General features: G+C 42.4%; 1 protein-coding gene across 2 annotated transcripts; it reads left to right on the plus strand.

Annotated features, from left to right (window-relative positions):
- The first annotated feature begins 228 nt into the window (after window positions 1–228).
- Window positions 229–23,685, plus strand: LOC137635403 (uncharacterized). 2 transcript variants are annotated; one of them, XM_068367881.1, is made up of 7 exons: window positions 229–268; window positions 10,903–10,967; window positions 17,258–17,574; window positions 18,161–18,331; window positions 19,924–20,073; window positions 22,393–22,520; window positions 23,468–23,685. In XM_068367881.1, the coding sequence occupies exons 3-6, from the start codon at window positions 17,569–17,571 to the stop codon at window positions 22,474–22,476; spliced, it is 411 nt and encodes a 136-aa protein (XP_068223982.1). In that variant the 5' UTR covers window positions 229–268; window positions 10,903–10,967; window positions 17,258–17,568; the 3' UTR covers window positions 22,477–22,520; window positions 23,468–23,685. The 2 variants fall into 2 exon arrangements, with proteins under 2 accessions (XP_068223982.1, XP_068223983.1); XM_068367882.1 differs by lacking the exon at window positions 10,903–10,967 and having other exon boundaries at window positions 242–268.
- Window positions 23,686–24,626: the final 941 nt, after the last annotated feature.

Here is a 24,626-nt window from a genome sequence, read left to right on the forward strand (position 1 = left end):
TAGCTTTAATCCCGGTAAAGTATCTTAATTAAATCTTCAAATTCAACTAATATCCAGAATAAATTCTACTAAAACGTATTTAAGTATAATAGCAGTTTATTTATATGATTTATATTTCATATATTTATATTATTTAAAGTAATAAAATAAGATAAAACATTTTAAAGATGTATAGTTTATTTGTTTTGGTATGACGTCACCAAGAAGCCATCTCTAATTTGTGACGTCATTACCCACAAGCAAACAAACCAGGAACCCAGCGGCCAAGGTAAATAATTGCATGATATTGTATAATTGCATTACATTACGTCATTTATAATGTAATTATCAATAGTTAAAAGAAACTTTTTAACTAATAGGAACACAGTAAGCGAATATAATCCTTTTAATTATAAGATGATCACCTTGCTTGACGTGTAACAGCTAGGGGTACTGTATTGCGTTCGGTAAAGTTACAGTTTATCCTTATAAAAAGCAAATTATATTACATTAATTACATGTATGTTCATATTATGTTATTCTAATTATTCTTGTCTAGTTGCTAACTAGTTCTGTCTTCTCTAGTTGCTAACCATTTTGTCGTCGTATTATCCATTTTTGTCTTCGTTTTTTAACCATTTTTGTGTACCGATTCTTGACGGATTTCCTGACCCGGTCCGTCCCAAGAAACTACGAATTGCCATATATTAGCAAGGTAAAATAGCAAGTATTTATCAAATAAATTACCTATTTATGGTTTTTCCTTCACAAAAACAGAACTATTACCATTTTATATTTGTTTTAGACGAATGATTTCCGTGGTCTCGTATTCTTTACGTTCGACCAAGGGTGGTGTGTAAGCTACATTGTAAACTCAATTTCCGATAGAAACGAAGATAAGAATCGTTATAATGAAGACAAGAACCGTTACAATAATGAAAATAATCGTTATAATAAATCTAACAATCGTTAGGAAACAGAAGAATCGTTAAAACGAAAATGAGACGATAAAACGAAGTCAGAAGGTAAATCTTTACTGTAGTACAATAACCCAAATAAAGAAAATAAGAAGTTTTCTTGGTATATTTGTGAATACTTTAAACTGTACTGATGCAAATAATTAGGGGAAACATATTATACACATTTCAAATGTTTTAAAATGATATTTTATTGAAAAAACTACATTTTAAAAGGGAAACAAACTTGACCCCATTTAACGCAGTCTAGGAGCCATATCCTGACCTAACTACTGGGGAGGGGTTGGCTACTCCCCCATCAACCAGGCTTAGACCAGCGTATCCTGATCTTACCCTAAAACTAGTACTTAGAAGACAATTCATCGCCTCACTTATACTGTATAGTATTTTATAGTAATATACATGGTTAGACAACTCGGAGCCACACTTGTACTATATTGTCCACTAACTTACAGAGTAAGACAGCTCATATACACATAACCTTGGACATGTCAGAGAGTGTCATGTGTCCACACAAGAATATTATAAAGTTTTAATCAAATATTTGCTCTCCAAACACTCGGGTATGACTTTCCTTAGGATAAGGGGGGGGGGTTGTATGTATGATAGCGGCCATCTGTATGTATGATGACGGCGCACTGAGAATACGGCAGTGTAAGGGGGTCGCCGGTGTCCCTTACCAACCCCTTTAGTTAAGTAGGTAAGAATACTTCTTGTAGGTTAGGTTATTGGGTGAAGTTTAGGTTAGTTTATGTCCATATTTTATGCTCGCTGGAGCAACTGACCGCTGATATACAAAGGCTCCAATTGGGGTTATAGGGATGGGTACATGGGAAGGAATCACAGGGTTATGACTTGTCTTAGGGTAAGAGGGGTTATAGGGATGGGTTGTTGGGAAGCAAACACAGGGTTACGACTTGTCTTAGGGTAAGAGGGGTTATAGGGATGGGTTGTTGGGAAGCAAACACAGGGTTACGACTTGTCTTAGGGTAAGAGGGGTTATAGGGATGGGTTGTTGGGAAGCAAACACAGGGTTACGACTTGTCTTAGGGTAAGCAGGTTTATAGGAATGGGTACTTTGGAAGCAGGGTTACCACCACCATTTCAAACACTCCAGCCTGAAGATGAGAGATAATACTTCTCTTAATGTGACGCTGTAAACTGTACTTTACCTTCTTTGTGTACTCATTTTGTAAATTGCATTATGCCCAATTTTGACCCGCATTGGATCCACCTCACCCATGATGATGAAGGATGAATTTTGCCTTCTTATTGGCAGAATGCAGTAATGCTGAAAAGAAAATCATCACATCTATTAACCCTTTTACCCCCAAAGGACGTACTGGTACGTTTCCCAAAAGCCATCCCTTTACCCCCATGGATGTACCAGTACGTCCTTTCAAAATAAAATGTAATAAAAAATTTTTTGATAATATTTTTGAGAAAATTCAGGCATTTTCCAAGATAATGAGACCAACCTGACCTCTCTATGACAAATATTAAGGCTGTTAGAGCAATTTGAAAAAAAATATACAGCAAAATGTGCTGGAAAAAAAATAACCCACAGGGGGTTAAGTGTTGGAAATTTCCAAATAGCCTGGGGGTAAAAGGGTTAAGCAATGCTACCGGCAGTGATCATATTCAAAGAAGTAATCTGAAGAGTCACAATAACCCGTCAATAATGTCTACTCTAACCTAGGTCGCTGGGTCCTTATTGAAATGGGGGTGGGGGTGTGATGATTCGTCCCCTTTGCTTTATCCTTCAATAAGCCACTTGTGCGCTTGGGCTACTGGTGGCCCATTACATTTATTATCCCTTATTCGGCATAAGAAGTTGCAGATGGTGATTTGCCTTTTTGTGGTGTCTGTTCTTTATTTGCATTAGGAAAAGCTAAATATTCAGGACGTTTACTGTAAAATATACTGATGCACAATGTAGAACTGAAATATTGAGAGAGCAAGCTTAAATTGTAGTGCCTAGTAAATTGATAAGGGTAAAAAGGGAAATGAGCAAATTTGTACTTGTACTTTGAGAATAAGCCTTTGCAACGGCTCCTCTATTCTTTTCTTTATATGGTATTGTCGTTTGTCACTTGATGTCTTGTTTTATTATTTTTTCTTATTTTCCACAGTTCCTGGTTAAGATTTTTTTCTGCTTTCTGTTTCTTTTTTATCATGATTCTTGAAACAAAGAATGTCCGCTATTATTTCACATTCATTTTCAATATATGGTTGATGTAATAGTGTGCAATTATTTCTTGTTTCCTTTTACATCTCGCAGTGTAATATAAAGTGTTCCAATGTTTCTTCTTCAGGGCCACACATACATTATGTATCTTTATTTTTGTATCTGCCTCTCCAATTTAGATCTGAAGTGTCTGTTCTTGCCTTCATCATTAGAGTCTACTTTGCGTGAATTATTGCTTCTCTTACTTATTATCACTACACATATCCCGTATCGTATTTTGAAATTAGTTTTTTATAGGATGAATAACATAGGAAATTAGAAATTTACGTTGAGAGAGCACATTCTGAAAATTTAGGGCAATGATCATACTACCATCAAATAAGATGACTTAAGGTCTATTCAAATGAGACTCTTTAGCTATGGTAAGCAGCTCTTCTAGGAGAAGGACACTCCAAAATCAAACCATTGTTCTCTAGTCTTGGGTTTTGCTATAGCCTCTGTACCATGGTCTTCCACTGTACAGTTCTCTTGCTTGAGGGTACACTCAGGCACACTATTCTATCTTGTTTCTCTTCCTCTTTTTTGTTAAAGTTTTCATAGTTTATATTAGGAAATATTTATGTAAATGTCATTGTTCTTAAAATATATTATTTTTCCTTGTTTCCTTCTCACTGGGCTATTTTCCCTGTTGGGGCCCCTGGGCTTATATCATCTTGCTTCTCCAACTAGGGTTGTAGCTTAGCAAGTAATGATAATAATAATAATAGACTCTAGCTATGGAAAAATGAGTGGAGCTGATGTACAGCTTGTGAGTACCCAAAATTACCTGATTAATAGAAAGCCTTGAGACTCTTTCTAACAAAATATATGTTTTTCAATATTAAACTTACCCGATAATCATGTAGCTGTCAACTCCGTTGCCCGACAGAATTCTATGGAGGGATACGCCAGCTATCACAATACTAGAAGGGGGTGTATTTACCAGCGCCACCTGTGGCCAGGTACTCAAGTACTTCTTGTTGACACCTCCTCAATTATTCCTCTGTCGTGCTTCCGGCAAGACGTTCTGGGATACGCTTATGTTCTTGGAGTATTTTCACGACTTTGGTGAAGTATTTCTCTTTGATTTCGGCTGTCGCTTTACTGGAAACTTCTATATTAGCTTAGTTAGCTTTTGGAATTAATTTGATTAATTTTGGTGACGAGAGAGTATGAACTCTCGTTCACTTTTCAATGGCCGACCCTTCCCTTAGACGGAAGTGTTGGTGTCTAAGAGAGTATAGACTCTCTTTCTTAATTTTGCTTAACAAAAGTTATAGATTTATTTTATATCTCTCCGCCTCTTATAGGCCTCTTCGATTAACTTCCTTTTATTATAAACTCATTAAAATTAATTTTTATATTTGTTTATATTCGACCTTCCTAATAGTAGGCGGTCTTTTACCGAAGTTAATAAACTTTGAGCCCGTCATTTCGGTTTTACCTGTTAACATATTATGCTATTTCCGCCACAGAGTTTGAAAGATTTTCTTTGACAGTCTCGTACTGTTTTCAAAGCTGAACTAACGTTTTGTTTTGTCTCTGCAGTTGTTGACGTTCAGAACGTTCAACTTGCACTCTATCGTTACGATAGAGAAAGAATGTTCACGGTTTCACGTTGCAGTAAGAGTAACCGTGTCTAGCGTTTTGTTCATTCTTTCTTAACTTAATGGTTTTGATCCTAATAAAGGAACTTTTCAGTTTTTTTCCTTTAACAATAATATGTTTTAACGATATATATGATTGGGCTCTTCTCTCAGGTTCTAAGTCAAGAGAGAGAGAGAGAGAGAGAGAGATAGAGACGGAGGGAGAAAGAGGATAAACGTTTCATTCAAGCCTGCCAGGCGTACGAGTAACGTCGTTATCGTTTTTTGCTCTTCTCCCTAGTCTCTTTAGGGGAAGAAACTAAACGTTTCTAGAGTGATCTAGTGTTTAGTCTCTTTCCAACCACTGAATTATCTTTCATTAGATTTTTCTGTTACATTGTAATTCTGTTTTCGCAATTACTAACTTTGAGAAAGGATAGAATTGCGTATTTCAGGTACAAACCACTTAAAGTTTCGAGTTCAGTGAAATAAGTGCAAACAGAAATCAAAGTGATAAGTGATTAGTGCGTGAGGGTACTTTTGTGCGCGCCAGTCGTCCTCCCAGTCCGGGACCTCTTGCAAGCTCCCAAGCCCAGGGGAGAAGCAATGTCGAAGGGCATAAGGGTTCAGCAGGCCTTGATCGGCGCACAGAAGTATTCTCGGTGGTTGTGGGCGTGTCTTACCGAGACCGTCACTCCCACCCGCAGACGATTGAGCCCTTATTTTGCTCGTCTGCAGAAGAGATTAGGGGAGAAAATAAAGGCAGAGTAACGCTGGTCTCAGGTCTCAAGACTTCTTAAACGTTAAGTCCAGACCTATGCCAGACGTACGAAGTTAAAGTTCACAACCCGAATGCAGTCATTGGGTTAGCTCTGACTCTCCTCAGTCATCAGTTGATTACACTCCGCCTAAGAGGAGTAAGGTTCTGCCACAACAGATCTCTGCTGTTAAGGCTTTACCTCAGCAGAACTTAGTGTCTGCCGACCCCAAGTTAACTCTACTGCAGTCCATACAGTCACAACTTTCGGTCTTGATGCGTGAGTGTCGGGCTGAGAGTGTTGCACCTCCTCCTCCGCCTACACTCCCTCCACCTGTTCTCGCTCCGCCTGTGCTCGCCCAGCCTGCACCTGCTCCGCCTGGTCGCAGCACCATCTGCCAGGCGTACGATGTTGTGAACTCTACTACAGTCCATGCAAGCACAGCTTTCGGACTTGATGAGTGAGTGTCGGGCTGAGAGTGTTGCTCCTCCGCCTCCGCCTACACTCCCTCCTCCTACACTCGCTCCGCCTGATCACAGTACCATCTGCCAGGCGTACGATGTTGTGGACTCTACTACAGTCCATGCAAGCTCAGCTTTCGGACTTGATGAGTGAGTGTCGGGCTGAGAGTGTTGCTCCTCCGCCTCCGCCTACACTCCCTCCTCCTACACTCGCTCCGCCTGATCACAGTACCATCTGCCAGGCGTATGATGTTGTGGACTCTACTACAGTCCATGCAAGCACAGCTTTCGGACTTGATGCGTGAGTGTCGGGCTGAGAGTGTTGCTCCTCCGCCTCCGCCTACACTCCCTCCACCTACACTCGCTCCGCCTGATCGCAGTACCACCTGCCAGCAGTTCCACCTGCCAGGCGTACGATGTTGAGACACGTGCTGAGTTTGCTGTTCCCTGTGGTGTTCAGCCTCCGCCTTTCTTAAGGCAACCTTTACATTGGGATCAGGAGGATTATACCTCTCTTCCTCCGCCTCCACTTGCTGCTCCACCAGTGATGCAACACTCGGTTGAGGTACAACAACCTCTCCCGTCCATGAGTCAGTTTCCTCAGCTCTTGCTGCAGCGAGCTCAACCCTCCATAAGGCAAGCACCACAACACCTTAGCCTTGCGCCTCAGGAGCCTCAGCTTGCGAGACATTTACCTTGTTCTGCGCAGCCTCTTCCTCATCGCGCTCCGCTCACACCACAGGAACTGGAACTTGCTACTCCGCTTCCGCCAACCGCTCAGCAAGCGCAACCCTTGGGTTCAACCACTCATGCTAGGAGTCAGCCTCCTCCACCCATGCGCCTTCCTTCTGCTTGTCTTTTATTCAGCCTTTGCAGACTGAGCCTCAGGTGTTCCCTCATCGGAGTCTTGAAGAGGAAACCACACTATTGTTGTTCCAGCTCGTTCTGACTCTGCTGTTCAGCATACCATGGTTTAAACCCCATGCAAGCATGCATAAAGCACTCTAGCACTGGTCATGGAATTTCTGAGAAATGTTAAACGCCATGCACACGCTCTGCTTTCCTTTCAGCAGGCTCTGCTTACAGCAGGCTCTGCTTACTACATGCTCAGCATTCAGCATGCTCTGCATTCAGCATGCTCTGCATACAACATGCTCTGCATACAGCATGCTCTGCATTCAGCATGCTCTGCATACAACATGCTCTACATACAGCATGCTCTGCATACAGCATACTCTGCATACATCATGCTCTGCATACCTTACCGCATGCTTCTCAACACATCTTGGGTTGTTGCCAACTCACTAGACTGTCAAGCAGTTTCATAACGTTGCCTTCTAGTCTGCTGCTTTGCACCAGTGAACTCTCACTCAGAGAACTTAGCTTTTCTAGGATAAGGTCCCTGTAGATGAGAAAGTTCTTTTCTCCCTCCTTCTGATATTCCCTTGAGGACTCTGTCATTTGGAGGGAGCCTTTAGCTGCATAACCTCTTATGGACTTTTATTTAAGCATAACATGCTTACAGGGAAGGTAATGGTTACACTTCAGCCGCTAATCCCGTCTGTTACCACACCTGCTCCCATAGACCTTGAGCTGTGTTGCATGACATGCAGTCCAAGCTTAGTCCTTGTTAGAGGATTTTTTGTTTACGGAGTCAATGTGTCACGGGGAAGACGTTCAACAACCAACAGAAGGGACTTGTTGTGACGCAGTGCGGCAACCTCAGCAACCCGTTAAGGAGTTGTCTGTACGACCCAGACAGTCTAGACAGATTCGGGTTGTCACTGTACTTCCTCGCTTGCCCATGATTGACAGTTTACAGACTGTGCAGCAGTATCATGATCTTGTGTCCGGCTCCGTCAGACGACTGGCTTTTAAGAGCTCCCTCAAGTCGTCGCTGTCTGGAGATTTTCAAATGGACTATGGATCTGACCAAGGAACTGGGCCTCCTGGTCAATTTTGAGGAGTCTCAGCTCGTTCCATCCCAGACCATTGTCTCCTTGGGTATGGATCTTCAGAGTCGAGCTTTTCGGACTTGTCCGTCGGCCCCAAGGATCTTCCAAGCCCTAGAATGCATCCAGAGCATGCTGAGAAGGAACCGATGCTTAGTCAGGCAGTGGATGAGTCTAACAGGGACACTTTCATCGCTGGCCCTGTTCATCGAGTTAGGGAGACTCCACCTCCGCCCCCTTCAGTATCATCTAGCTGCTCACTGGATAAAGGACATGACGCTAGAGACGGGCTCAGTTCCTGTTTCCGAAGAGATGAGGTCTACTCTAACGTGGTGGAAGAACAGCATTCTTCTCAAGGAAGGTCTACCTTTGGCTGTTCAGACCTCCGACCACCGTCTCTTCTCGGACGCATCGGACACGGGCTGGGGTGCGACACTGGACGGACAGGAATGCTCGGGAACATGGAATCAGGAGCAAAGGACACTTCACATATATTGCAAGGAGTTGTTGGCAGTTCATTTGGCCTTGATAAACTTCAAGTCCCTCCAGCTTAACAAGGTGGTGGAGGTGAACTCCGACTACACCACAGCCTTGGCTTACATCTCCAAGCAGGGAGGGACTCATTCGAGGAAGTTGTTCGAGATCGCAAGGGACCTCCTCATTTGGTCAAAAGATCGAAAGCTCACGCTGGTAACGAGGCTCATTCAGGGCGATATGAATGTCATGGCAGATCGCCTCAGCCGGAAGGGTCAGGTCTTCCCCACAGAGTGGACCCTTCACAAGAATGTTTGCAGCAGACTTTGGGCCCTGTGGGGTCAGCCAACCATAGATCTATTCGCTACCTCGATGACCAAGAGGCTCCTCTTGTATTGTTCTCCGATTCCAGACCCAGCAGCAGTTCGCGTGGATGCCTTTCTGCTGGATTGGTCCCATCTCAACCTGTATGCATTCCCGCCGTTCAAGATTGTCAACAGGGTACTTCAGAAGTTCGCCTCTCACAAAGGGACACGGCTGACGTTGGTTGCTCCCCTCTGGCCCGCGAGAGAATGGTTCACTGAGGTACTGCAATGGCTGGTCGACGTTCCCAGGACTCTTCCTCCTAGAGTGGACCTTCTGCGTCAACCTCACGTAAAGAAGGTACACCCAACCTCCACGCTCTTCGTCTGACTGCCTTCAGACTATCGAAAGACTCTCAAGAGCTAGAGGCTTTTCGAAGGAGGCAGCCAGAGCGATTGCCAGAGCAAGGACGACATCCACTCTCAGAGTCTATCAGTCTTAATGGGAAGTCTTCCGAAGCTGGTGCAAGGCCAATGCAGTTTTCCTCAACCAGTACCAATGTAACCCAGATTGCTGACTTCCTGTTACATCTAAGGAACGTAAGATCCCTATCAGCTCCTACGATCAAGGGTTACAGAAGTTTGTTGGCAGCGGTTTTCCGCCACAGAGGCTTGGATCTTTCCTCCAACAAAGATCTACAGGACCTCCTTAGGTCTTTTGAGACCTCAAAGGAACGTCGGTTGTCCACTCCAGGCTGGAATCTAGACGTGGTCCTAAGGTTCCTAATGTCATCAGGATTTGAACCGCTCCAATCAGCCTCTTTTAAGGACCTCACATTAAAAACTCTTTTCCTCGTGTGCTTAGCAACAGGTAAAAGAGTAAGTGAGATCCACGCCTTCAGCAGGAACATAGGTTTCACATCTGAAACGGCTACATGTTCCTTGCAGCTCGGTTTTTTGGCTAAAAACGAGCTTCCTTCCCGTCCTTGGCCTAAGTCGTTCGAGATCCCAAGCCTGTCCAACATGGTGGGGAACGAACTGGAGAGAGTACTTTGCCCAGTTAGAGCTCTTAAGTACTATCTAAGAAGGTCAAAACCATTACGAGGACAATCAGAAGCCTTATGGTGTGCTATCAAGAAGCCTTCTCTACCAATGTCTAAGAACTCAGTTTCTTACTACATCAGGCTTCTGATTAGAGAAGCAAATTCTCATCTGAAGGAAGAAGACCTTGCTTTGCTGAAGGTAAGGACACATGAAGTGAGAGCTGTGGCTACTTCAGTGGCCTTCAAACAGAACCGTTCTCTGCAGAGTGTTATGGATGCAACCTATTGGAGAAACAAGTCAGTGTTCACATCATTCTATCTCAAAGATGTCCAGTCTCTTTACGAGTACTGCTACACCCTGGGTCCATTCGTAGCAACGAATGCAGTAGTAGGCGAGGGCTCAGCCACTACATTCCCATAATCCCATAACTTTTTAACCTTTCTCTTGAATACTTTTTATGGGTTGTACGGTCGGCTAAGAAGCCTTCCACATCCTTGTTGATTTGGCGGGTGGTCAATTCTTTCTTGAGAAGCGCCAAGGTTAAAGGTTGTGATGAGGTCCTTTAGTATGGGTTGCAGCCCTGTATACTTTAGCACCTTTGAGTTGATTCAGCCTCCCAAGAGGAACGCTGCGCTCAGTAAGGAAGACGATCTTATTAAAGGCAGAGTAACGGTTCAAGTCGACTTCCTTACCAGGTACTTATTATTTCATTGTTATTGTGGATAACTGATTATATGAAATATGGGATACTTAGCTATCCTTTAATCTTGTACACTGGTTTTCACCCACCCCCCTGGGTGTGAATCAGCTACATGATTATCGGGTAAGTTTAATATTGAAAAATGTTATTTTTATTAATAAAATAAATTTTTGAATATACTTACCCGATAATCATGATTTAATCGACCCTCCCTTCCTCCCCATAGAGAACCAGTGGACCGAGGAATAATTGAGGAGGTGTCAACAAGAAGTACTTGAGTACCTGGCCACAGGTGGCGCTGGTAAATACACCCCCTTCTAGTATTGTGATAGCTGGCGTATCCCTCCATAGAATTCTGTCGGGCAACGGAGTTGACAGCTTCATGATTATCGGGTAAGTATATTCAAAAATTTATTTTATTAATAAAAATAACATTTTTCAGATTTGAATGCGAATCGTCCCACAAGCCACACCGGGAAACGGATTTCTTAATCAGAAAGGATAGTGGTAAGTAGAGTTTATGTTTTGTAGGGTGGGATTCTTGGAACCAATTAAGTTCGTCCTTTCCATTATCACTAATTCCGTTTAACTTCCTTGTCTGAGTACCTACATTCCTGGATCTTTGCTTATATCTTCCATTCCTTCGTTCACTTCTTTAACTATTTCATCACAGCAAAACATAATTAGTGGGGAAAGTTGAGGCAAACAGAGTGAATATTTCTGGTAAAATGTCTCTTCCGTTACTGAAATTATGAGTGTTGTTATAAAATAATTCCTTTGTTCCGTAACTGAAATACAAACCACGCTATTTAATATGGGTAATTACTTTTGGCGTAGCTGAAATGACGAGCCATTAGAATTTTAACGAGGGTTTACTACCCCACCGCTAGTTAGGGAGAGTAGCTTGCTACCCCACGCCCTCACACACACCTGTGCTTGAGCTCACTTTGCTCTCGGCTCGGGTGGTAGTCGGACGTGTCCGCTGTCACCCTCGCCTTCCTTGACAGCCATTGCTAATCTTTTTGCTTTTCCTTTGATAGAGTGTGTGTGAAGTTGGCCTCTGCTATGCGTAAGTGTCCTGGATTACCTGACCGCCCTTGTGGCACGTATATGTCGGCGGTCGAAACGGACCCCCACACCTTGTGTCCTTACTGTAAGGGCCAGCGGTGTGATAGGAATAATGTGTGTGGGGAGTGTAGGGAGTGGTCTACCTCCCAGTGGTAGAGGTTTTCTCGGCGCCGGAAGAAGAAGTCCAGACGGGATAATTCTCCTTCGAAGGTTTCTTTGAAAGGAGAAAATCCCAAGGGCTCTTCTTCCGTGGCCCAAACCTCCTCCGAATCTCCCACTCGATCTGTTTCTTCTGAGAAACTGTCGAGTGGTAGCGTAGGCCGTAGTTCTGTTGACCGATCTCGGGGTTTGGGAGAGTGAGTTGCCTCCCATAGCGAGGCAGCTCCTCCTCCTCCCCCGTGGGAGGATTTTAATGTACCTGTATCTAATAATGATTTGTTACAGATTTGGGCTTCCTTGGGGCTTGAGGGTTCGCCCTCCAAGGAAGCCTTGTTTGACATGATCAGGTTGGGGGCAGCTGTCAAACAATTGCCGACTTTAGCAGAGGTTGATCCTCTGTCTATCGTCTACGTTGTTGTGGCAAAGGCTTCCGATGAGTTGTATCAAACCTCTGCTCATGATGTTCCCCCGATGTAGCTGAAGGCTTAGTTCCCCCCTCCGAACATCCTTCAAGGGAGGAACTAAGTCCAACGGTCTCTCCTGCCGGTGATTCTCCCCCTCGGGGGAAGTTCACTCACAGAGACTCCTCTTCGGAGGACTGCTGATGGTTAGCCCGCTGACCCCATGGGCCCCAGAGGGCGTATAAGGCGTAAAGCCCGCCTTCCTTCACCTCACATGGGTGTTTGGAGGCGCCTCTTCGGTTCATCATCTCTGCAGTCCGCCGCAGAGGAACCTCGCCGTCGTTCTCCGACTCTACCAGCTACATCCCTGGACCTCTCCGCAGACCTGCTGACCTGCCGTCGCCGTTCCTGGCTGCTGACGCGCTGTGGGCGCCAACTCATCCCGTTGTAATACGGGCAACTATCCCTTCGGGGCATCAAGGGCTTTCGCACAAATTTGTGCATAAGTCCCTTACGCACCATCTCCCCTGCGCGCAAGCGCTCGCCAGCAGATGATGTTCCTGTTATAGCGCGCCAGCGCTCACCTGCGCACCAGAGCTAGTCCAGTCAAGGCAGGGTCTGACTGTCCGCGCCTTCAAGCAGCAGTGGGAGCCAGGCTAAGTTACTTCTGGCAAGCGTGGGAGGTAAGGGGAGCTGACCTTTGGTCCGTTCGTGTTCTAAAGGAAGGATACAAAATCCCATTCTTATCAAAGCCTCCTTTAGCCACAGATCCTGTGTATCTCTCGCCCAAATACAGGGAAGGACCGAAGAGGCAGGCCATGCAGCTTCAGATGTCTCTCTTGCTGGAAAAAAGAGCGATAGAGAGGGTGTGGGACTTGGAATCGCCAGGGTTTTACAACCATTTGTTCCTGGTTCCCAAGAGTTCAGGGGAATGGAGACCGGTTCTAGATGTAAATGCCCTCAACAACTACGTCCAGAATTCAAAGTTCACCATGGAAACTCAGAAAACCATGCTGGCAGCAGTAAGGAAAGGCGACTGGATGGTATCGTTGGACCTCCAGGATGCTTATTTTCATGTCCCAATACATCCAAGTTGCAGACGTTATCTGAGGTTTGTGTACGGAAAGGAGGTCTTCCAGTTCCGAGCCTTATGTTTCGGTCTCTGCTCAGCCCCTCTGATATTCACGAAGATCATGCTGAGTGTGGTGAGCATGCTGCACTCAAGAGGCATCAGTGCCTCCCTGTACTTGGACAATTGGCTCATAAGAGCTCCCTCAGCCGATCGCTGCTTGAAGGATCTTCAGATGACTTTGGATTTGGCAAAAGAGTTGGGACTTCTAGTGAGTTCAAAGAAGTCACAGCTGACTCCATCCCAGAAGATTCTTTATTTGGGGATGGAGATTCAGAGTCAGGGTTTTCAGGCTTTTCCACCCCCTGCAAAGGATTCAGTCAGTGTTCCTAAGGCTTTGTGCCTTTATGAAGAAGGACGTCAGTTCGGTGAGAGAGTGGATGAGCCTTCTGGGGACCCTCTCATCTCTGGAAAAGTTTGTGTCTCTGGGGAGGCTGCACCTACGTCCCCTTCAATTTCATCTCAATGCTCATTGGAAGAAGGGAGACAGTCTCGACAGGGAGAGTATTCCCATTACGAGTGCAATCAGAACACACCTTCAATGGTGGAACAACGTTTACAGATTCAAGGAGGGCCTCTCACTGGAGCAAAAGAACCCAGATCTTGTGTTGTTTTCCGACACCTCAAACTCGGGGTGGGGAGCAACCTTAGGGAAAAGAGAAATCTCAGGTCTGTGGACAAAAGAGCAAGAGATTCTTCATATCAATCAAAAGGAGCTTTTAGCTGTGCACTTAGGCCTCAAGGGATTCGAGAATCTGGTCCTAGGCAAGCTGGTTCAGATCAATGCGGACAGCACCACGGCCCTAGCGTATATAGCAAAGCAGGGGGGGGACCCACCTGAAGTCTCTTTACGAGTTGGCGAGATCTCTTCTCGTATGGGCGAAGGAAAGGATTGTTTTATTGACACGATTCATTCAGGGGGTCAAGAACGTGAGTGTGGACAGACTCAGCAGGAGAGACCAAGTTCTCCCCACAGAATGGTCGTTACACCTAGACGTTTGCAAGAAGCTGTGGCGGTTATGGGGTCATCCCCTCATAGATCTGTTTGCAACCTTGAAGATGAAAAGGCTGGAGACGTACTGCTCCCCAGTTCCGGATCTCGAGGCGGCTCACATAGACGCGTTACTGTTGGATTGGTCGCACATGGAGGTGTACGCATTCCCACCCTTCAAGATCCTGTACAAGGTGGTGCAGAAGTTCGTATCTCACAAGGAGACCAGAATGACCCTAGTTGCTCCTTTCTGGCCGTCAAGAAGTTGGTTCACAGAGGTACTGGAATGGATGGTGGATGTACCGAGAAGCCTTCCGTTAAGACCAGATCTTCTCAGACAACCCCACTTGGCAAGAAACCAACTAAACCTCCAAGCTGTACGTGTGACTGCCTTCAGACTCGAAAAACTCGTAAGATCTAGAGGATTTTCGAAGGAGGCAGCCAAGGCTATTGCAAGAGCAAGGAGGACTTCTACCATCAGGGTGTATTAGTCCAAGTGGGAAGTATTCAGAGAATGGTGTAGGGCTAACTCGGTTTCTTCTTCCAGTACCTCTATAACACAGATTGCCGATTTCTTCTTAGATCTTGGAACTAAGCATAACTTTTCTGCCTCGACTATTAAGGGGTACAGAAGTATGCTGGCAACTGTTTTCAGGCATAGAGATTTGGATCTCTCCAACAATAAAGACCTACAAGATCTTCTTAGGTCTTTTGAAACTTCTAAGAGATGTCATCAAGATTCACCTGCTTGGAATTTGGATGTAGTTCTTAGATTCCTCATGAGTGACAGATTCAAGCCTCTGCACTCAGCCTCTTTTAAAGATTTAACTTTGAAGACCCTTTTCTTGGTGAGCTTAGCGATAGCTAAAAGAGTCAGTGTGGAACATTGGTTTCAGAGACGGGAAAGCCATATGTTCCTTGCAGCTGGGTTTTCTGGCCAAGAATGAGTGTCCTTTACATCCGTGGCCGAAGTCTTTTGAGATTGCTAATCTCTATGATGTAGTGGGTGATGAGGTGGAAAAGGTGCTCTGTCCTGTTAGGGCACTAAGGGTCTATTTGGACAGAACAAAGAGTTTAAGAGGCAGCTCGGAGGCTCTCTGGTGCGCAGTTAAGAAGCCCTCGCAGCCTATGTCGAAGAACGCCTTATCCTTTTTCATAAGGCTCTTGATTAGAGAAGCTCATGCCCAGTGAGGTGAGGCAGAGCTTAGACTGCTTGAGGTGAAAACACACGAAGTAAGAGCGGTAGCTACTTCGGTAGCTTTTAAACAAAATCGTTCTCTGCAAAGCATAATGGATACAACTTTTTGGAGAAGTAAATCTGTATTCGCATCCCATTACTTGAAACGTGTTCAGACCCTTTATGAGGACTGGTACACTTTGGGTCCATTTGTTGCGGCGAAGGATCTACCACTACGCTCCCCTAATTCCTAGTACCCTTTTCTATCTCTTGGAACTTGTTTAGTTTTTATGGTTGTATGTGGAGATTGGTCGTCAGTCTTCCGCAATCTGTCGATAGGAGAACGTCAGCTTTAGAGGACCCGCTAGAGCCTGTGGTATCCCCTCCAAGCTTAAGTAAAGGGTGTGTTTTTCTTGTCACTATTCATTGGAAAGCTTTTAAGATCTCCATTACCTACGGTCAGGAATGCTTAGACTGGATATAGAAATCAGCCAGCCACAACTTCAATCCTCCTTCATCTCCTCGCTACGATTAGCCTAGACCGAGGTGACTTTCCTTTCTGTTCCGGAAACATCTCTGCCTGGTAATCAGTTGGACGGGAGTTCAGGGACCATTCAAGCTGGACCATGTCTAGTAGAGTCTACAACCTCGCCATCCTTGACGTCAACCCGTTCCTGCTAGTGACTTGGCTTATTGCTGGCTGTATTTTCATGCTTATGTCGTTGGGGTTGACAAGAGGTGTCATCTTAGCTCCTGTGCAGGACCAAAGGGCTTTGACGTATCCCCTAAGGTCTCCTATTTAAGAATTTTAAGTCACCTTGTAGTTACGCTAAAAACATTCTCCTGATAAATGATTCGGGTTTGTATGGGAAGGGAAAATAGATATGAATAAAATTTAAAATTTTACATGGCAGAAGGCTGTTGAAATTTCCTGAGTGTAAATGTTTAACATGTTCTTGGTTCGATATTTATTATGATGGTTAATAGTAGTTAGTGATAAAAGATGTTGGCAGTCGAACATAAAAGTTGTTTGTTTTTATGATTTGTTTATAAGTAAAGGAGCCACTGAAAAGGTACAACAGTAGAATAGGACTTTGGGATTCAATTGAATACATTAGTTGAAGTGGATTAGATTAATTTCTTTGTATCGTCTTCTTCTGGGATATGGATCTTGAAGCTTTGTGGGTAATTAGTTTTTATTTTGCTAGCCTTTATTTCATCTTCACCCGTAGTTCTGTGTCAAGATTGCATCGTGTTTTTAGTTGTTTCAACAAAGCTTGATGTATGTCAGGATGACGGAAAAACCCAAAATCAATCTATCAACGGTTCCTGCCAACAGTATATCATATATAAATTTATATCAAGATTTCATTATATTCTGGGATCATATTCTGGGTCTATTCAGTGAAGTTTTATCCATTCTCGGTCGGCAAATCTCCAGTTAGTCTGCGTCGTATTTCCGTAATTAAAAGGGCCGTTAACGTTGTTATTCCAAGTGTTCATTAAATGTTCTTTCAAATTCACCAATTTAATGTAAGAGAGGCTGTAGACAGGTACTGATTATTCCTTTATCCTTTTATAACCAAAGAATAATCCTTTATTTTGAAAGTTGTTTATATTAAAATTAGCTCAGTCCATGTACCGTACTTGAAGTGATGTTGACGAGACAAGCACTCCACTGGTAGGAGAGCTTGCAAATATCCGACTGCCATACTGAGAATTATTTCTTAAGGAATTCGTGAAACTTCCTGCATATAATAAAAATTCAAAGGGAGGAGTATATATTAGTTCTGAGCTATAGTAACTTTTCTCTTAAGAATAATTATGTCTATCAGATGTATTTGTTTTACTAAGCTCAACTTTGTCTTTCAGAAAACTTGGCCGATGACCAAGACATGATTGAGCTCGAGGATCACCTGAACAGCGAGGAGGATGAGGCGGAGGACGACTACGACGAGGAAAACGGCACCGGCAAGGCCAAGGACGAGCTGATCCTCAAGGCGGACAGCTGATCCTCAAGGCGGACAGCGACATCGATGAGATACAGGAAGATGACACGAACGGCTCCACTGGAAGGGAAGCGTCTGTGGAGACCAGGGAAACGCCGCAGGCGAAGCGAGACACGGAGTTCACCTCCGAGGATTTTAAGATAGAACTTTAGGGGGCTGCCTCGATATTATGCGATGGGGGTGAGTAGTTAACTAACTTGTTTTAACTAATAAATAGACAAAAGCAGATGATGAATTGGTGGTCGTTCCTTCCTTTACGCGTGCCAACTATCGTCCTTTGAGCGGGTCAGTCGGCTAATGCCGTTTTTTTAAGGACAGGACTCTGATATTCATACCACTTAATAAGGTGACTTATATAAACAGTTGAGGAATAGCAGAAAACTTAACCCCCAATGACTATAACAGGACTTTTGCTTGCAAACAGTACTGGACTATAATTTGACCTTTTCTTGCAAACAGTATTGGACCATAACTTGACCTTTTCTAGCAAACAGTACTGGACTATAACTTGACCTTTGCTTGCAAACAGTATTGGACCATAACTTGACCTTTTCTTGCAAGCAGTACTGGACTATGATTTGACCTTTGCTTGCAAACAGTATTGGACCATAACTTGACCTTTTCTTGCAAGCAGTACTGGACTATGATTTGACCTTTGCTTGCAAACAGTATTAAACTATAGTTTGACCTTTGCCTGCAAACAGTACTCGACTATAATTAGTCTTTTTGCTCTCAAACAATGCTAACAATCGTTTTATCTTTCCAGCAACTGAAGAAACTTCTGAACGAGACCTTGCAGCTCAAGGCGCACAAGATCAAGCCGGCCGGCTCGAACAAAGACTGGGCCTACGTGACTTTCCGCGACGAGAAGTCCAGGACCAAGGCTCTGACTGTGCTGGACGAGTTCAAGTGGAAGAAATGCGTCCTCTCGTGTTCGGTGAGTCTTATAATAAGTAGAAAGAGTACAGTAATCGTAGATTTCAGACCTCTGGCAATTAAGATTGTCAACGCTTTACTGTACTCAAGCCTACGGACCAGGATTTCGTCTTTTCGTGTTGGCTGTGAGTGTATCTACATCACTGCATGATAATAAGTCTTCGGTCCGAGGTTTCCTCTTTTGTATGTTGGCCGTGAATAAATCTATTACATAATAACAATATTAACCCTATTTGGAACTTTCCAACCCTTAACCCCCAGGGGCTATTTTTTTTTAAGCACATTTTGCAGTATATTTTTTTTAAATTGCTCTAACAGCCTTAATTTTTGTCATGGAGAGGTCAGGTTGGTCTCATTCTCATGGAAAAGACCTGAAGTCTCTCAAAAAATTATCAAAAATATGCAAAAAAAAAAAAAAATGTAAATAGCAGTTTTTGCAAGGACGTACCGGTACGTCCATGGGGGTAAAGGGATGGCTTTTGTGAAACGTACCAGTACGTCCTTTGGGGGTAAAAGGGTTAACCAGAATTATGATCTTCATCTGGATCACCTAAAAAATGTAAGGGGTTCTTCTGGGGCATAATGCCAATCCGTTGTTGCAATTTGATGAAAATCCAGCACGAAATTTAACGTAATCCCACACACAGATACGCGTAAAAAAGTAGTCGGGTAAATCCAGGTGAAAATATAACCTCGCTGGTAATAACAATGTTTATGTATATCACTGTAATATGTGGATGTGTATGTGAAGACTCAGCTGATCATTTTTTATTTATATGTTCATATAGGAATGTTGCAATGCACTCCCTGCTTATGCAGGCAATGCGCATTGCTATGTGGCCGAAGGGGGCTTTCATGTTGTTGGTGGTTCTAGCTTTATTTATTTTGAGGAATGGTTAAAACCGTAGAGTATTTTGGAATTCATTCCCGATGCTGTAACCAATTTGTGAAATGTGCTTCCTAATTGTACAATTATTATTGTTATTACTCTCTAAGGTACAACCCTAGTTGGAAAAGCAGAATGCTATAAGCCCAGGGGCTCCAACAGGGAAAATATCTCCATGAGGAAAGGAAACAAAGAAAAATAAAATATCTTAAGAAGAGTAACAACATTAAAATAAATATCCCTTATATAAACTATTCAAACTTTAACAAAAGAGGAAAAGAAATAGGATAGAATAGCATGCCCGGGTGTACCCTCAAGCAAGAGAACTCTAATCCAAGACAGTGGAAGACCACGGTACAAAGGCTGTGGCACTACCCAAGACTAGAGAACAATGGTTTGATTTTGGAGTGTCCTTCAGACTCGTTTTAATCTCAATGCTGGTGCTGTAAAGTATAGGAACCTTACAGGTTTCCCTTATTTGTTGTACAGTACATATTCTTGTTATGGTATTAAAGTTCTTACAGGTCTCCTGTATTTATTGTATATATTCTTGATTCTTTACTGTCTTAATTTACGTCTTGCTAAAATAGTAATTAATTCATCTATCATAGATATTTAATCCAATACGTTTAGAAATAAAAAAACTGTACATGGAGATTTCAATTGAAATCATTTATATAAATGATTTATTAAGTTTTTTCTTCCAGATCGCAAAACCAATGGAAGACCCGGTTCAAGTCAAACGAGCCGCCAACTCCAAGCTCCTGGAGGGAGTAGACCTGGACGCCAAAATCCCAATTAACGAACGGGTGGTGAAGAGCGTGACGCCGTTCGCTCACTTCACGTACGAAGATCAGGTAATGTTGGCTTTTCTCGAAGTTATTGAGTCCTTAACAATTTGATGGTGTAGAGATTTACTTAGGTGATATGTTAGGTAATGGATGCAAAGTCTGTTTTCTTTCAAAGTTTATTCATGTTTTTATTACCAGCTAAGCTACAACCCTAGTTGGAAAAGCAGGATGATTTAATCCAAAGGGTTCCAACATTGTAAAAGCACCCAGTGAGGAAAGTAAATACATATATGAATAGACTCGAAGAGAAGTAATGAATAATTAAGAGGTTTTGAGATCGGTAACGTATAAAAATAGATCTGTAGTGTATAAAGTATAAAGAGAGCCTGGTCAGTCTATTCGACATAAATAAGTAGATACATTCTTTTGCAATTGTGGTTCCACTAATTCAACATCCTGCTTAGGAAGATCATTCCACATATCTTTACTGATGAGAGAAAATGAAAAGATTTGATGTTATGTTTCATGACAAGAAAAGTTGAGATATATCACGCCATTGTTATACTGAGGGATGCATTGCTATTAGGTCTTTGGATTAGTTTGATACCATGATATTGAAAGGTGTACTAATAGGAAAGGGGAAATGATTGTGAATTGCTAGGTTGGGCAAGACATTGTAGGATTCTTTGAGGAGTGGCCATGCAGTTTGATGTTGATTCTCTATTGGGACAACTTTTTCTTTACCTTACACAGACGCTGATTAATCTGAGAAAGATGTAGTAGTTTTTGAAGACTGACCATGTAATTTGATGTTGATTCTCTAAAGATCATGTTATAAGATAACCACTATTGAGACTCACAGCATGTTCACTTGACTTTTCCTTGTACACATCGAAGACCACATCAATTTTCATGCTTCTTTTCTTTAGTGAAACATCTGTGAAAATAATCGGACGCCTTCGAATGTGAGATTTTCATTATTTAGTTTCGAAATTAGTGTAATGCCATTGCGTCTCTTAACATCTCACTGGGTTCAAGGTCCTTTTTTTTTTTTTTCAATAGATGACCCACAGCATTTCAATAGTTTTGCAAGTACAGCCTTGTTTGTTTTCTTCATAGACCCATTAACTTAAGTGGCTGACCGGAAACCTGACGCATATCTAAGACTGTTCAAAGAAATTAGCATCGTATTGCGAAACACCTTTCTCTATCTGCTATGTAAACTATCTCCTGGTGATCATTCATGAAGTGTTTCCCTTTATTGATCCAAAAGTTTTTAGTTTAAGCTTCGGAAACTCTCACCGATTTGTAGTCGTCATTTTTGGAAAATGTAAAAGACTTCTCCTATCTGATGAGCCGAGAGTAAGTTGGCACATACATGAGGAGAGGCGATGATACCAGTGGAGAGGTGAACAAGTATCGAGCTTCCCAGGAAGGGTTTTGTCCAACTATTTTCAAGTACAGTAGATTAATAAGAGAGGCAATATTAGACTCGTCTCAATGCGTGACTGTAATATTGGGATGGGCGAATCTTCTACAGTGGGAAGTGATCGGTTCTCGTAGCTGTCTCGATACTGTTACTCGTTGCTTTCCTGTTAGTTAATGGCGGGCCACTGTTCTTGATTTTAAGCTCAGGGAAGTTTTTTTTTAGTTTATATATGAAAGATCTATTTTAATGTTGTTACAGTACAGTTTTTATAGTTTTATTTTAATTGTTCACTACTTCTGTTGTAGTTTATTTACTTTCCTCGCTGGGCTATTTTTCCCTGTTAAGCCTTTGGGCGTATTCATCACATAAATCACTGGTTGAAGGTTTGTACTATTTTGATGATTGAAGGAAAGAAAATGTAAATATTTAAATTGTTTGAAGATTTTATGGTAAATGTCAATTTAAACCAAGCCTCTAGAGAAGAAGTAATATGAGCTACAGGCGAGTGTAGAAATAGATTTTATTTTTGAAATTCAATTTTTAATTGGAAAAATCTAACTGAAAAACTGAAGATGCATATGTGGCTTATTATTACGTGCCGCTATTTTAATATATTGATTCTTTCATTCTGCCTTGTTTTGAGTATTGTAATCCTGTCTGGTCTTCAACTGCTGATTCTCATCTTAATTTGTTGGACAGGAATTTAAGGTCTATTAAATTTCTTATTCCTGATATAGATATTAATCTCTTGACACTGTTGTTCAGTTAGTTCTTTATGCTTGTATAAGATTTTTCATAGTTCTCATTACCCTTTGCATTCAGATCTTGTTTTTGTTATTATTATTTACTTATTATTTAATTATTACCTCTCTTTTTTCCCTTGAAGATATGGGAATTTGCACTCCCAACTAAGAACAATTTCCAGCTTTATTAATTTTTTCGATGTCACCTTCTAGGCATCAACCCCGATGACGATTTGCCGACTGTCGGATTCCGAGTTTCCAGTTAGAAGGCCGGGAGCCTGGCTGTCGGACCAATAGGTCATCTAGTCCACATTCCAAATACTCTGAAGAAGGTCGTCGAGGTAGGTCGGATGTTTTGAGTGTTAAGATTTGACGGTGCTGAGTAGAGATGGTCCGAGTGTTTTCATTTACATTTGCAACAGCGAATATTCCCATGTGTTTCAAGATGCGCATTTGCTTTTGCCTGCGAAATATTTTTCGAATATCAAATTCTCCTGCTTCTTTTGCAATCTCTTTGGTCCCATTCTGTTATTCTTGTGTCCATCTGTTATATGTCGTTCTCGTTATGTCCTGCCCGTGTCCATTTCTTTTTCTTGTTAGAATACCCTCTACTTTAGTCTGCTCTCGTATCCATGTTGCTCTTTCTTTCTCTTTGTGTTATTCCCATCATTATTCTTTCCATAGTTCTTTGAGTTATAACTAGCTTATGTTCTAAGGCTTAGGTAAGGCTCCAAGTTTCTGATGCATAAGTTAGAAAAAATACGTAATATACATATATACAGTATATATATATTGTTATTAACTACATGCAATTATATAATTATATTCATGATATATAACAGTTGAAAGTTATCAATTTTAAGTCCATTATAAAAAAATTATTTAAGGAAACTAATAAATCTTGATGTGGTAAGTAAAAATAGTAAGAAAACTGAATCGAGAATTGTAGAGTATAAACAACATGGAAATAATAGATCCATAAATGTGTCTGTGGTTGTCGGTTATCGTTATTCACGAGGGGTTATAGCTACGGGCAAATTACAGCAATTTAAAAAAAGAATACAGGTTTATTTATCTACTTAGCGGTTGTCAACCATCGCAGTGGGGGCTTGGGTCTTGATGCTCGCAATAGCCAAAAAATTACTTTACCTGTAAATTTAATGATTTCTCTAAGGCCACAAAAAACTGACCAGTCTTTTTCTATGCGATCTCCATTTTATTTAAGATCCTAGTGGTAAGAAGCTACTGATTTTCAAACTGATGTTTACCCCTTTTTATTTTCCATCAGGTATTCCAGGATTACATTCGCAGCTCGGAGCACAAACCGTTCGATCCCCTGACCCACGAAGGGGTGTGGAGACAGCTCACCGTCAGGACGTCGTCCCACGACGATGTTCTCATAGCCGTTGTGGTCAGTATAGAAGAGTATCGGTTTTAAAGACGGATAGGATAGGTTTAAAACTTGCAGTGGAGTTTGGGTCCATTTATATTAAAGCAATCCTGACCCCTTTTGACTAAGTGTTCTGGGTCAGGAATCATCTTGGGGTAAACCACTCGCAAAAGAGAAATCTCAAAGTACAGTAGTGACCTCTATAAATCTGTGTATTGTCTTTGTGCCTAACTTGGTGCATTGTCTCTGCACCTAACCTAGTGCATTGTCTTTGCACCTAACCTGGTCCATTGTCTTTGAACTTAACTTAACAGGGGTCCTTCATCCTCTTGCAACTCTACATTTTATAAGTCTCAATATATGTGCCCTTCTTATTACTGCAGTTGTCATTCAACCTCGTTAAACTTGAACTTTGTAGTATACTTTACTCCTCAATTGGCCTCCCAGGCCCTGACCCCAGAGAAGGTTCCATATATCCATACTTCTGAATTATATTAAAGTCAAAAGTTCTCTACTCTGTCTGAGAAATTTTTGGGTATTTTTGCATTGCAATATTTCATATTTAGCCGTGGGTGAAGTAATAGATAATCTATCTCATTCTTTCTCTGTTCATTGATATAATTTTCCTTGCCAAGAGGAAGGCCAAGGTTTGGGTGGATGGATGGAGTGAAGAAAGCTCAGGGTGATGGGATGATAGATGTGAGAGAGGCAAGAGAGCGTGCTAGAAATAGGAATGAATGGTGAGCGATTGTGACGCAGTTCCGGTAGGCCCTGCTGCTTCCTCCGGTCGCCTTGGATGACTGCAGAGGTAGTAGAAGTAGGAGATTCAGTGCTATGAAGCTTCATCTGTGGTGGATAATGTGGGAGGGTGGGCTGTGGCACCCTAGCAGTACCAGCCGAACTCGGTTGAGTCCCTCGTCAGGCTGAGAGGAGCGTAGAGAGGAAAGGTCCCCTTATTTTTCATTTGATTGCCACGACGCGAGCGCCATCTGAACTACATCCTTCTTTTGGAATCTTAAGTGTTGAATTTGTTTGTGGTGCTCTCGGTCTTTTTTAT

The sequence above is a fragment of the Palaemon carinicauda genome, unplaced genomic scaffold, assembly GCF_036898095.1.
Source record: "Palaemon carinicauda isolate YSFRI2023 unplaced genomic scaffold, ASM3689809v2 scaffold120, whole genome shotgun sequence".
Lineage (NCBI taxonomy): Eukaryota > Metazoa > Arthropoda > Malacostraca > Decapoda > Palaemonidae > Palaemon > Palaemon carinicauda.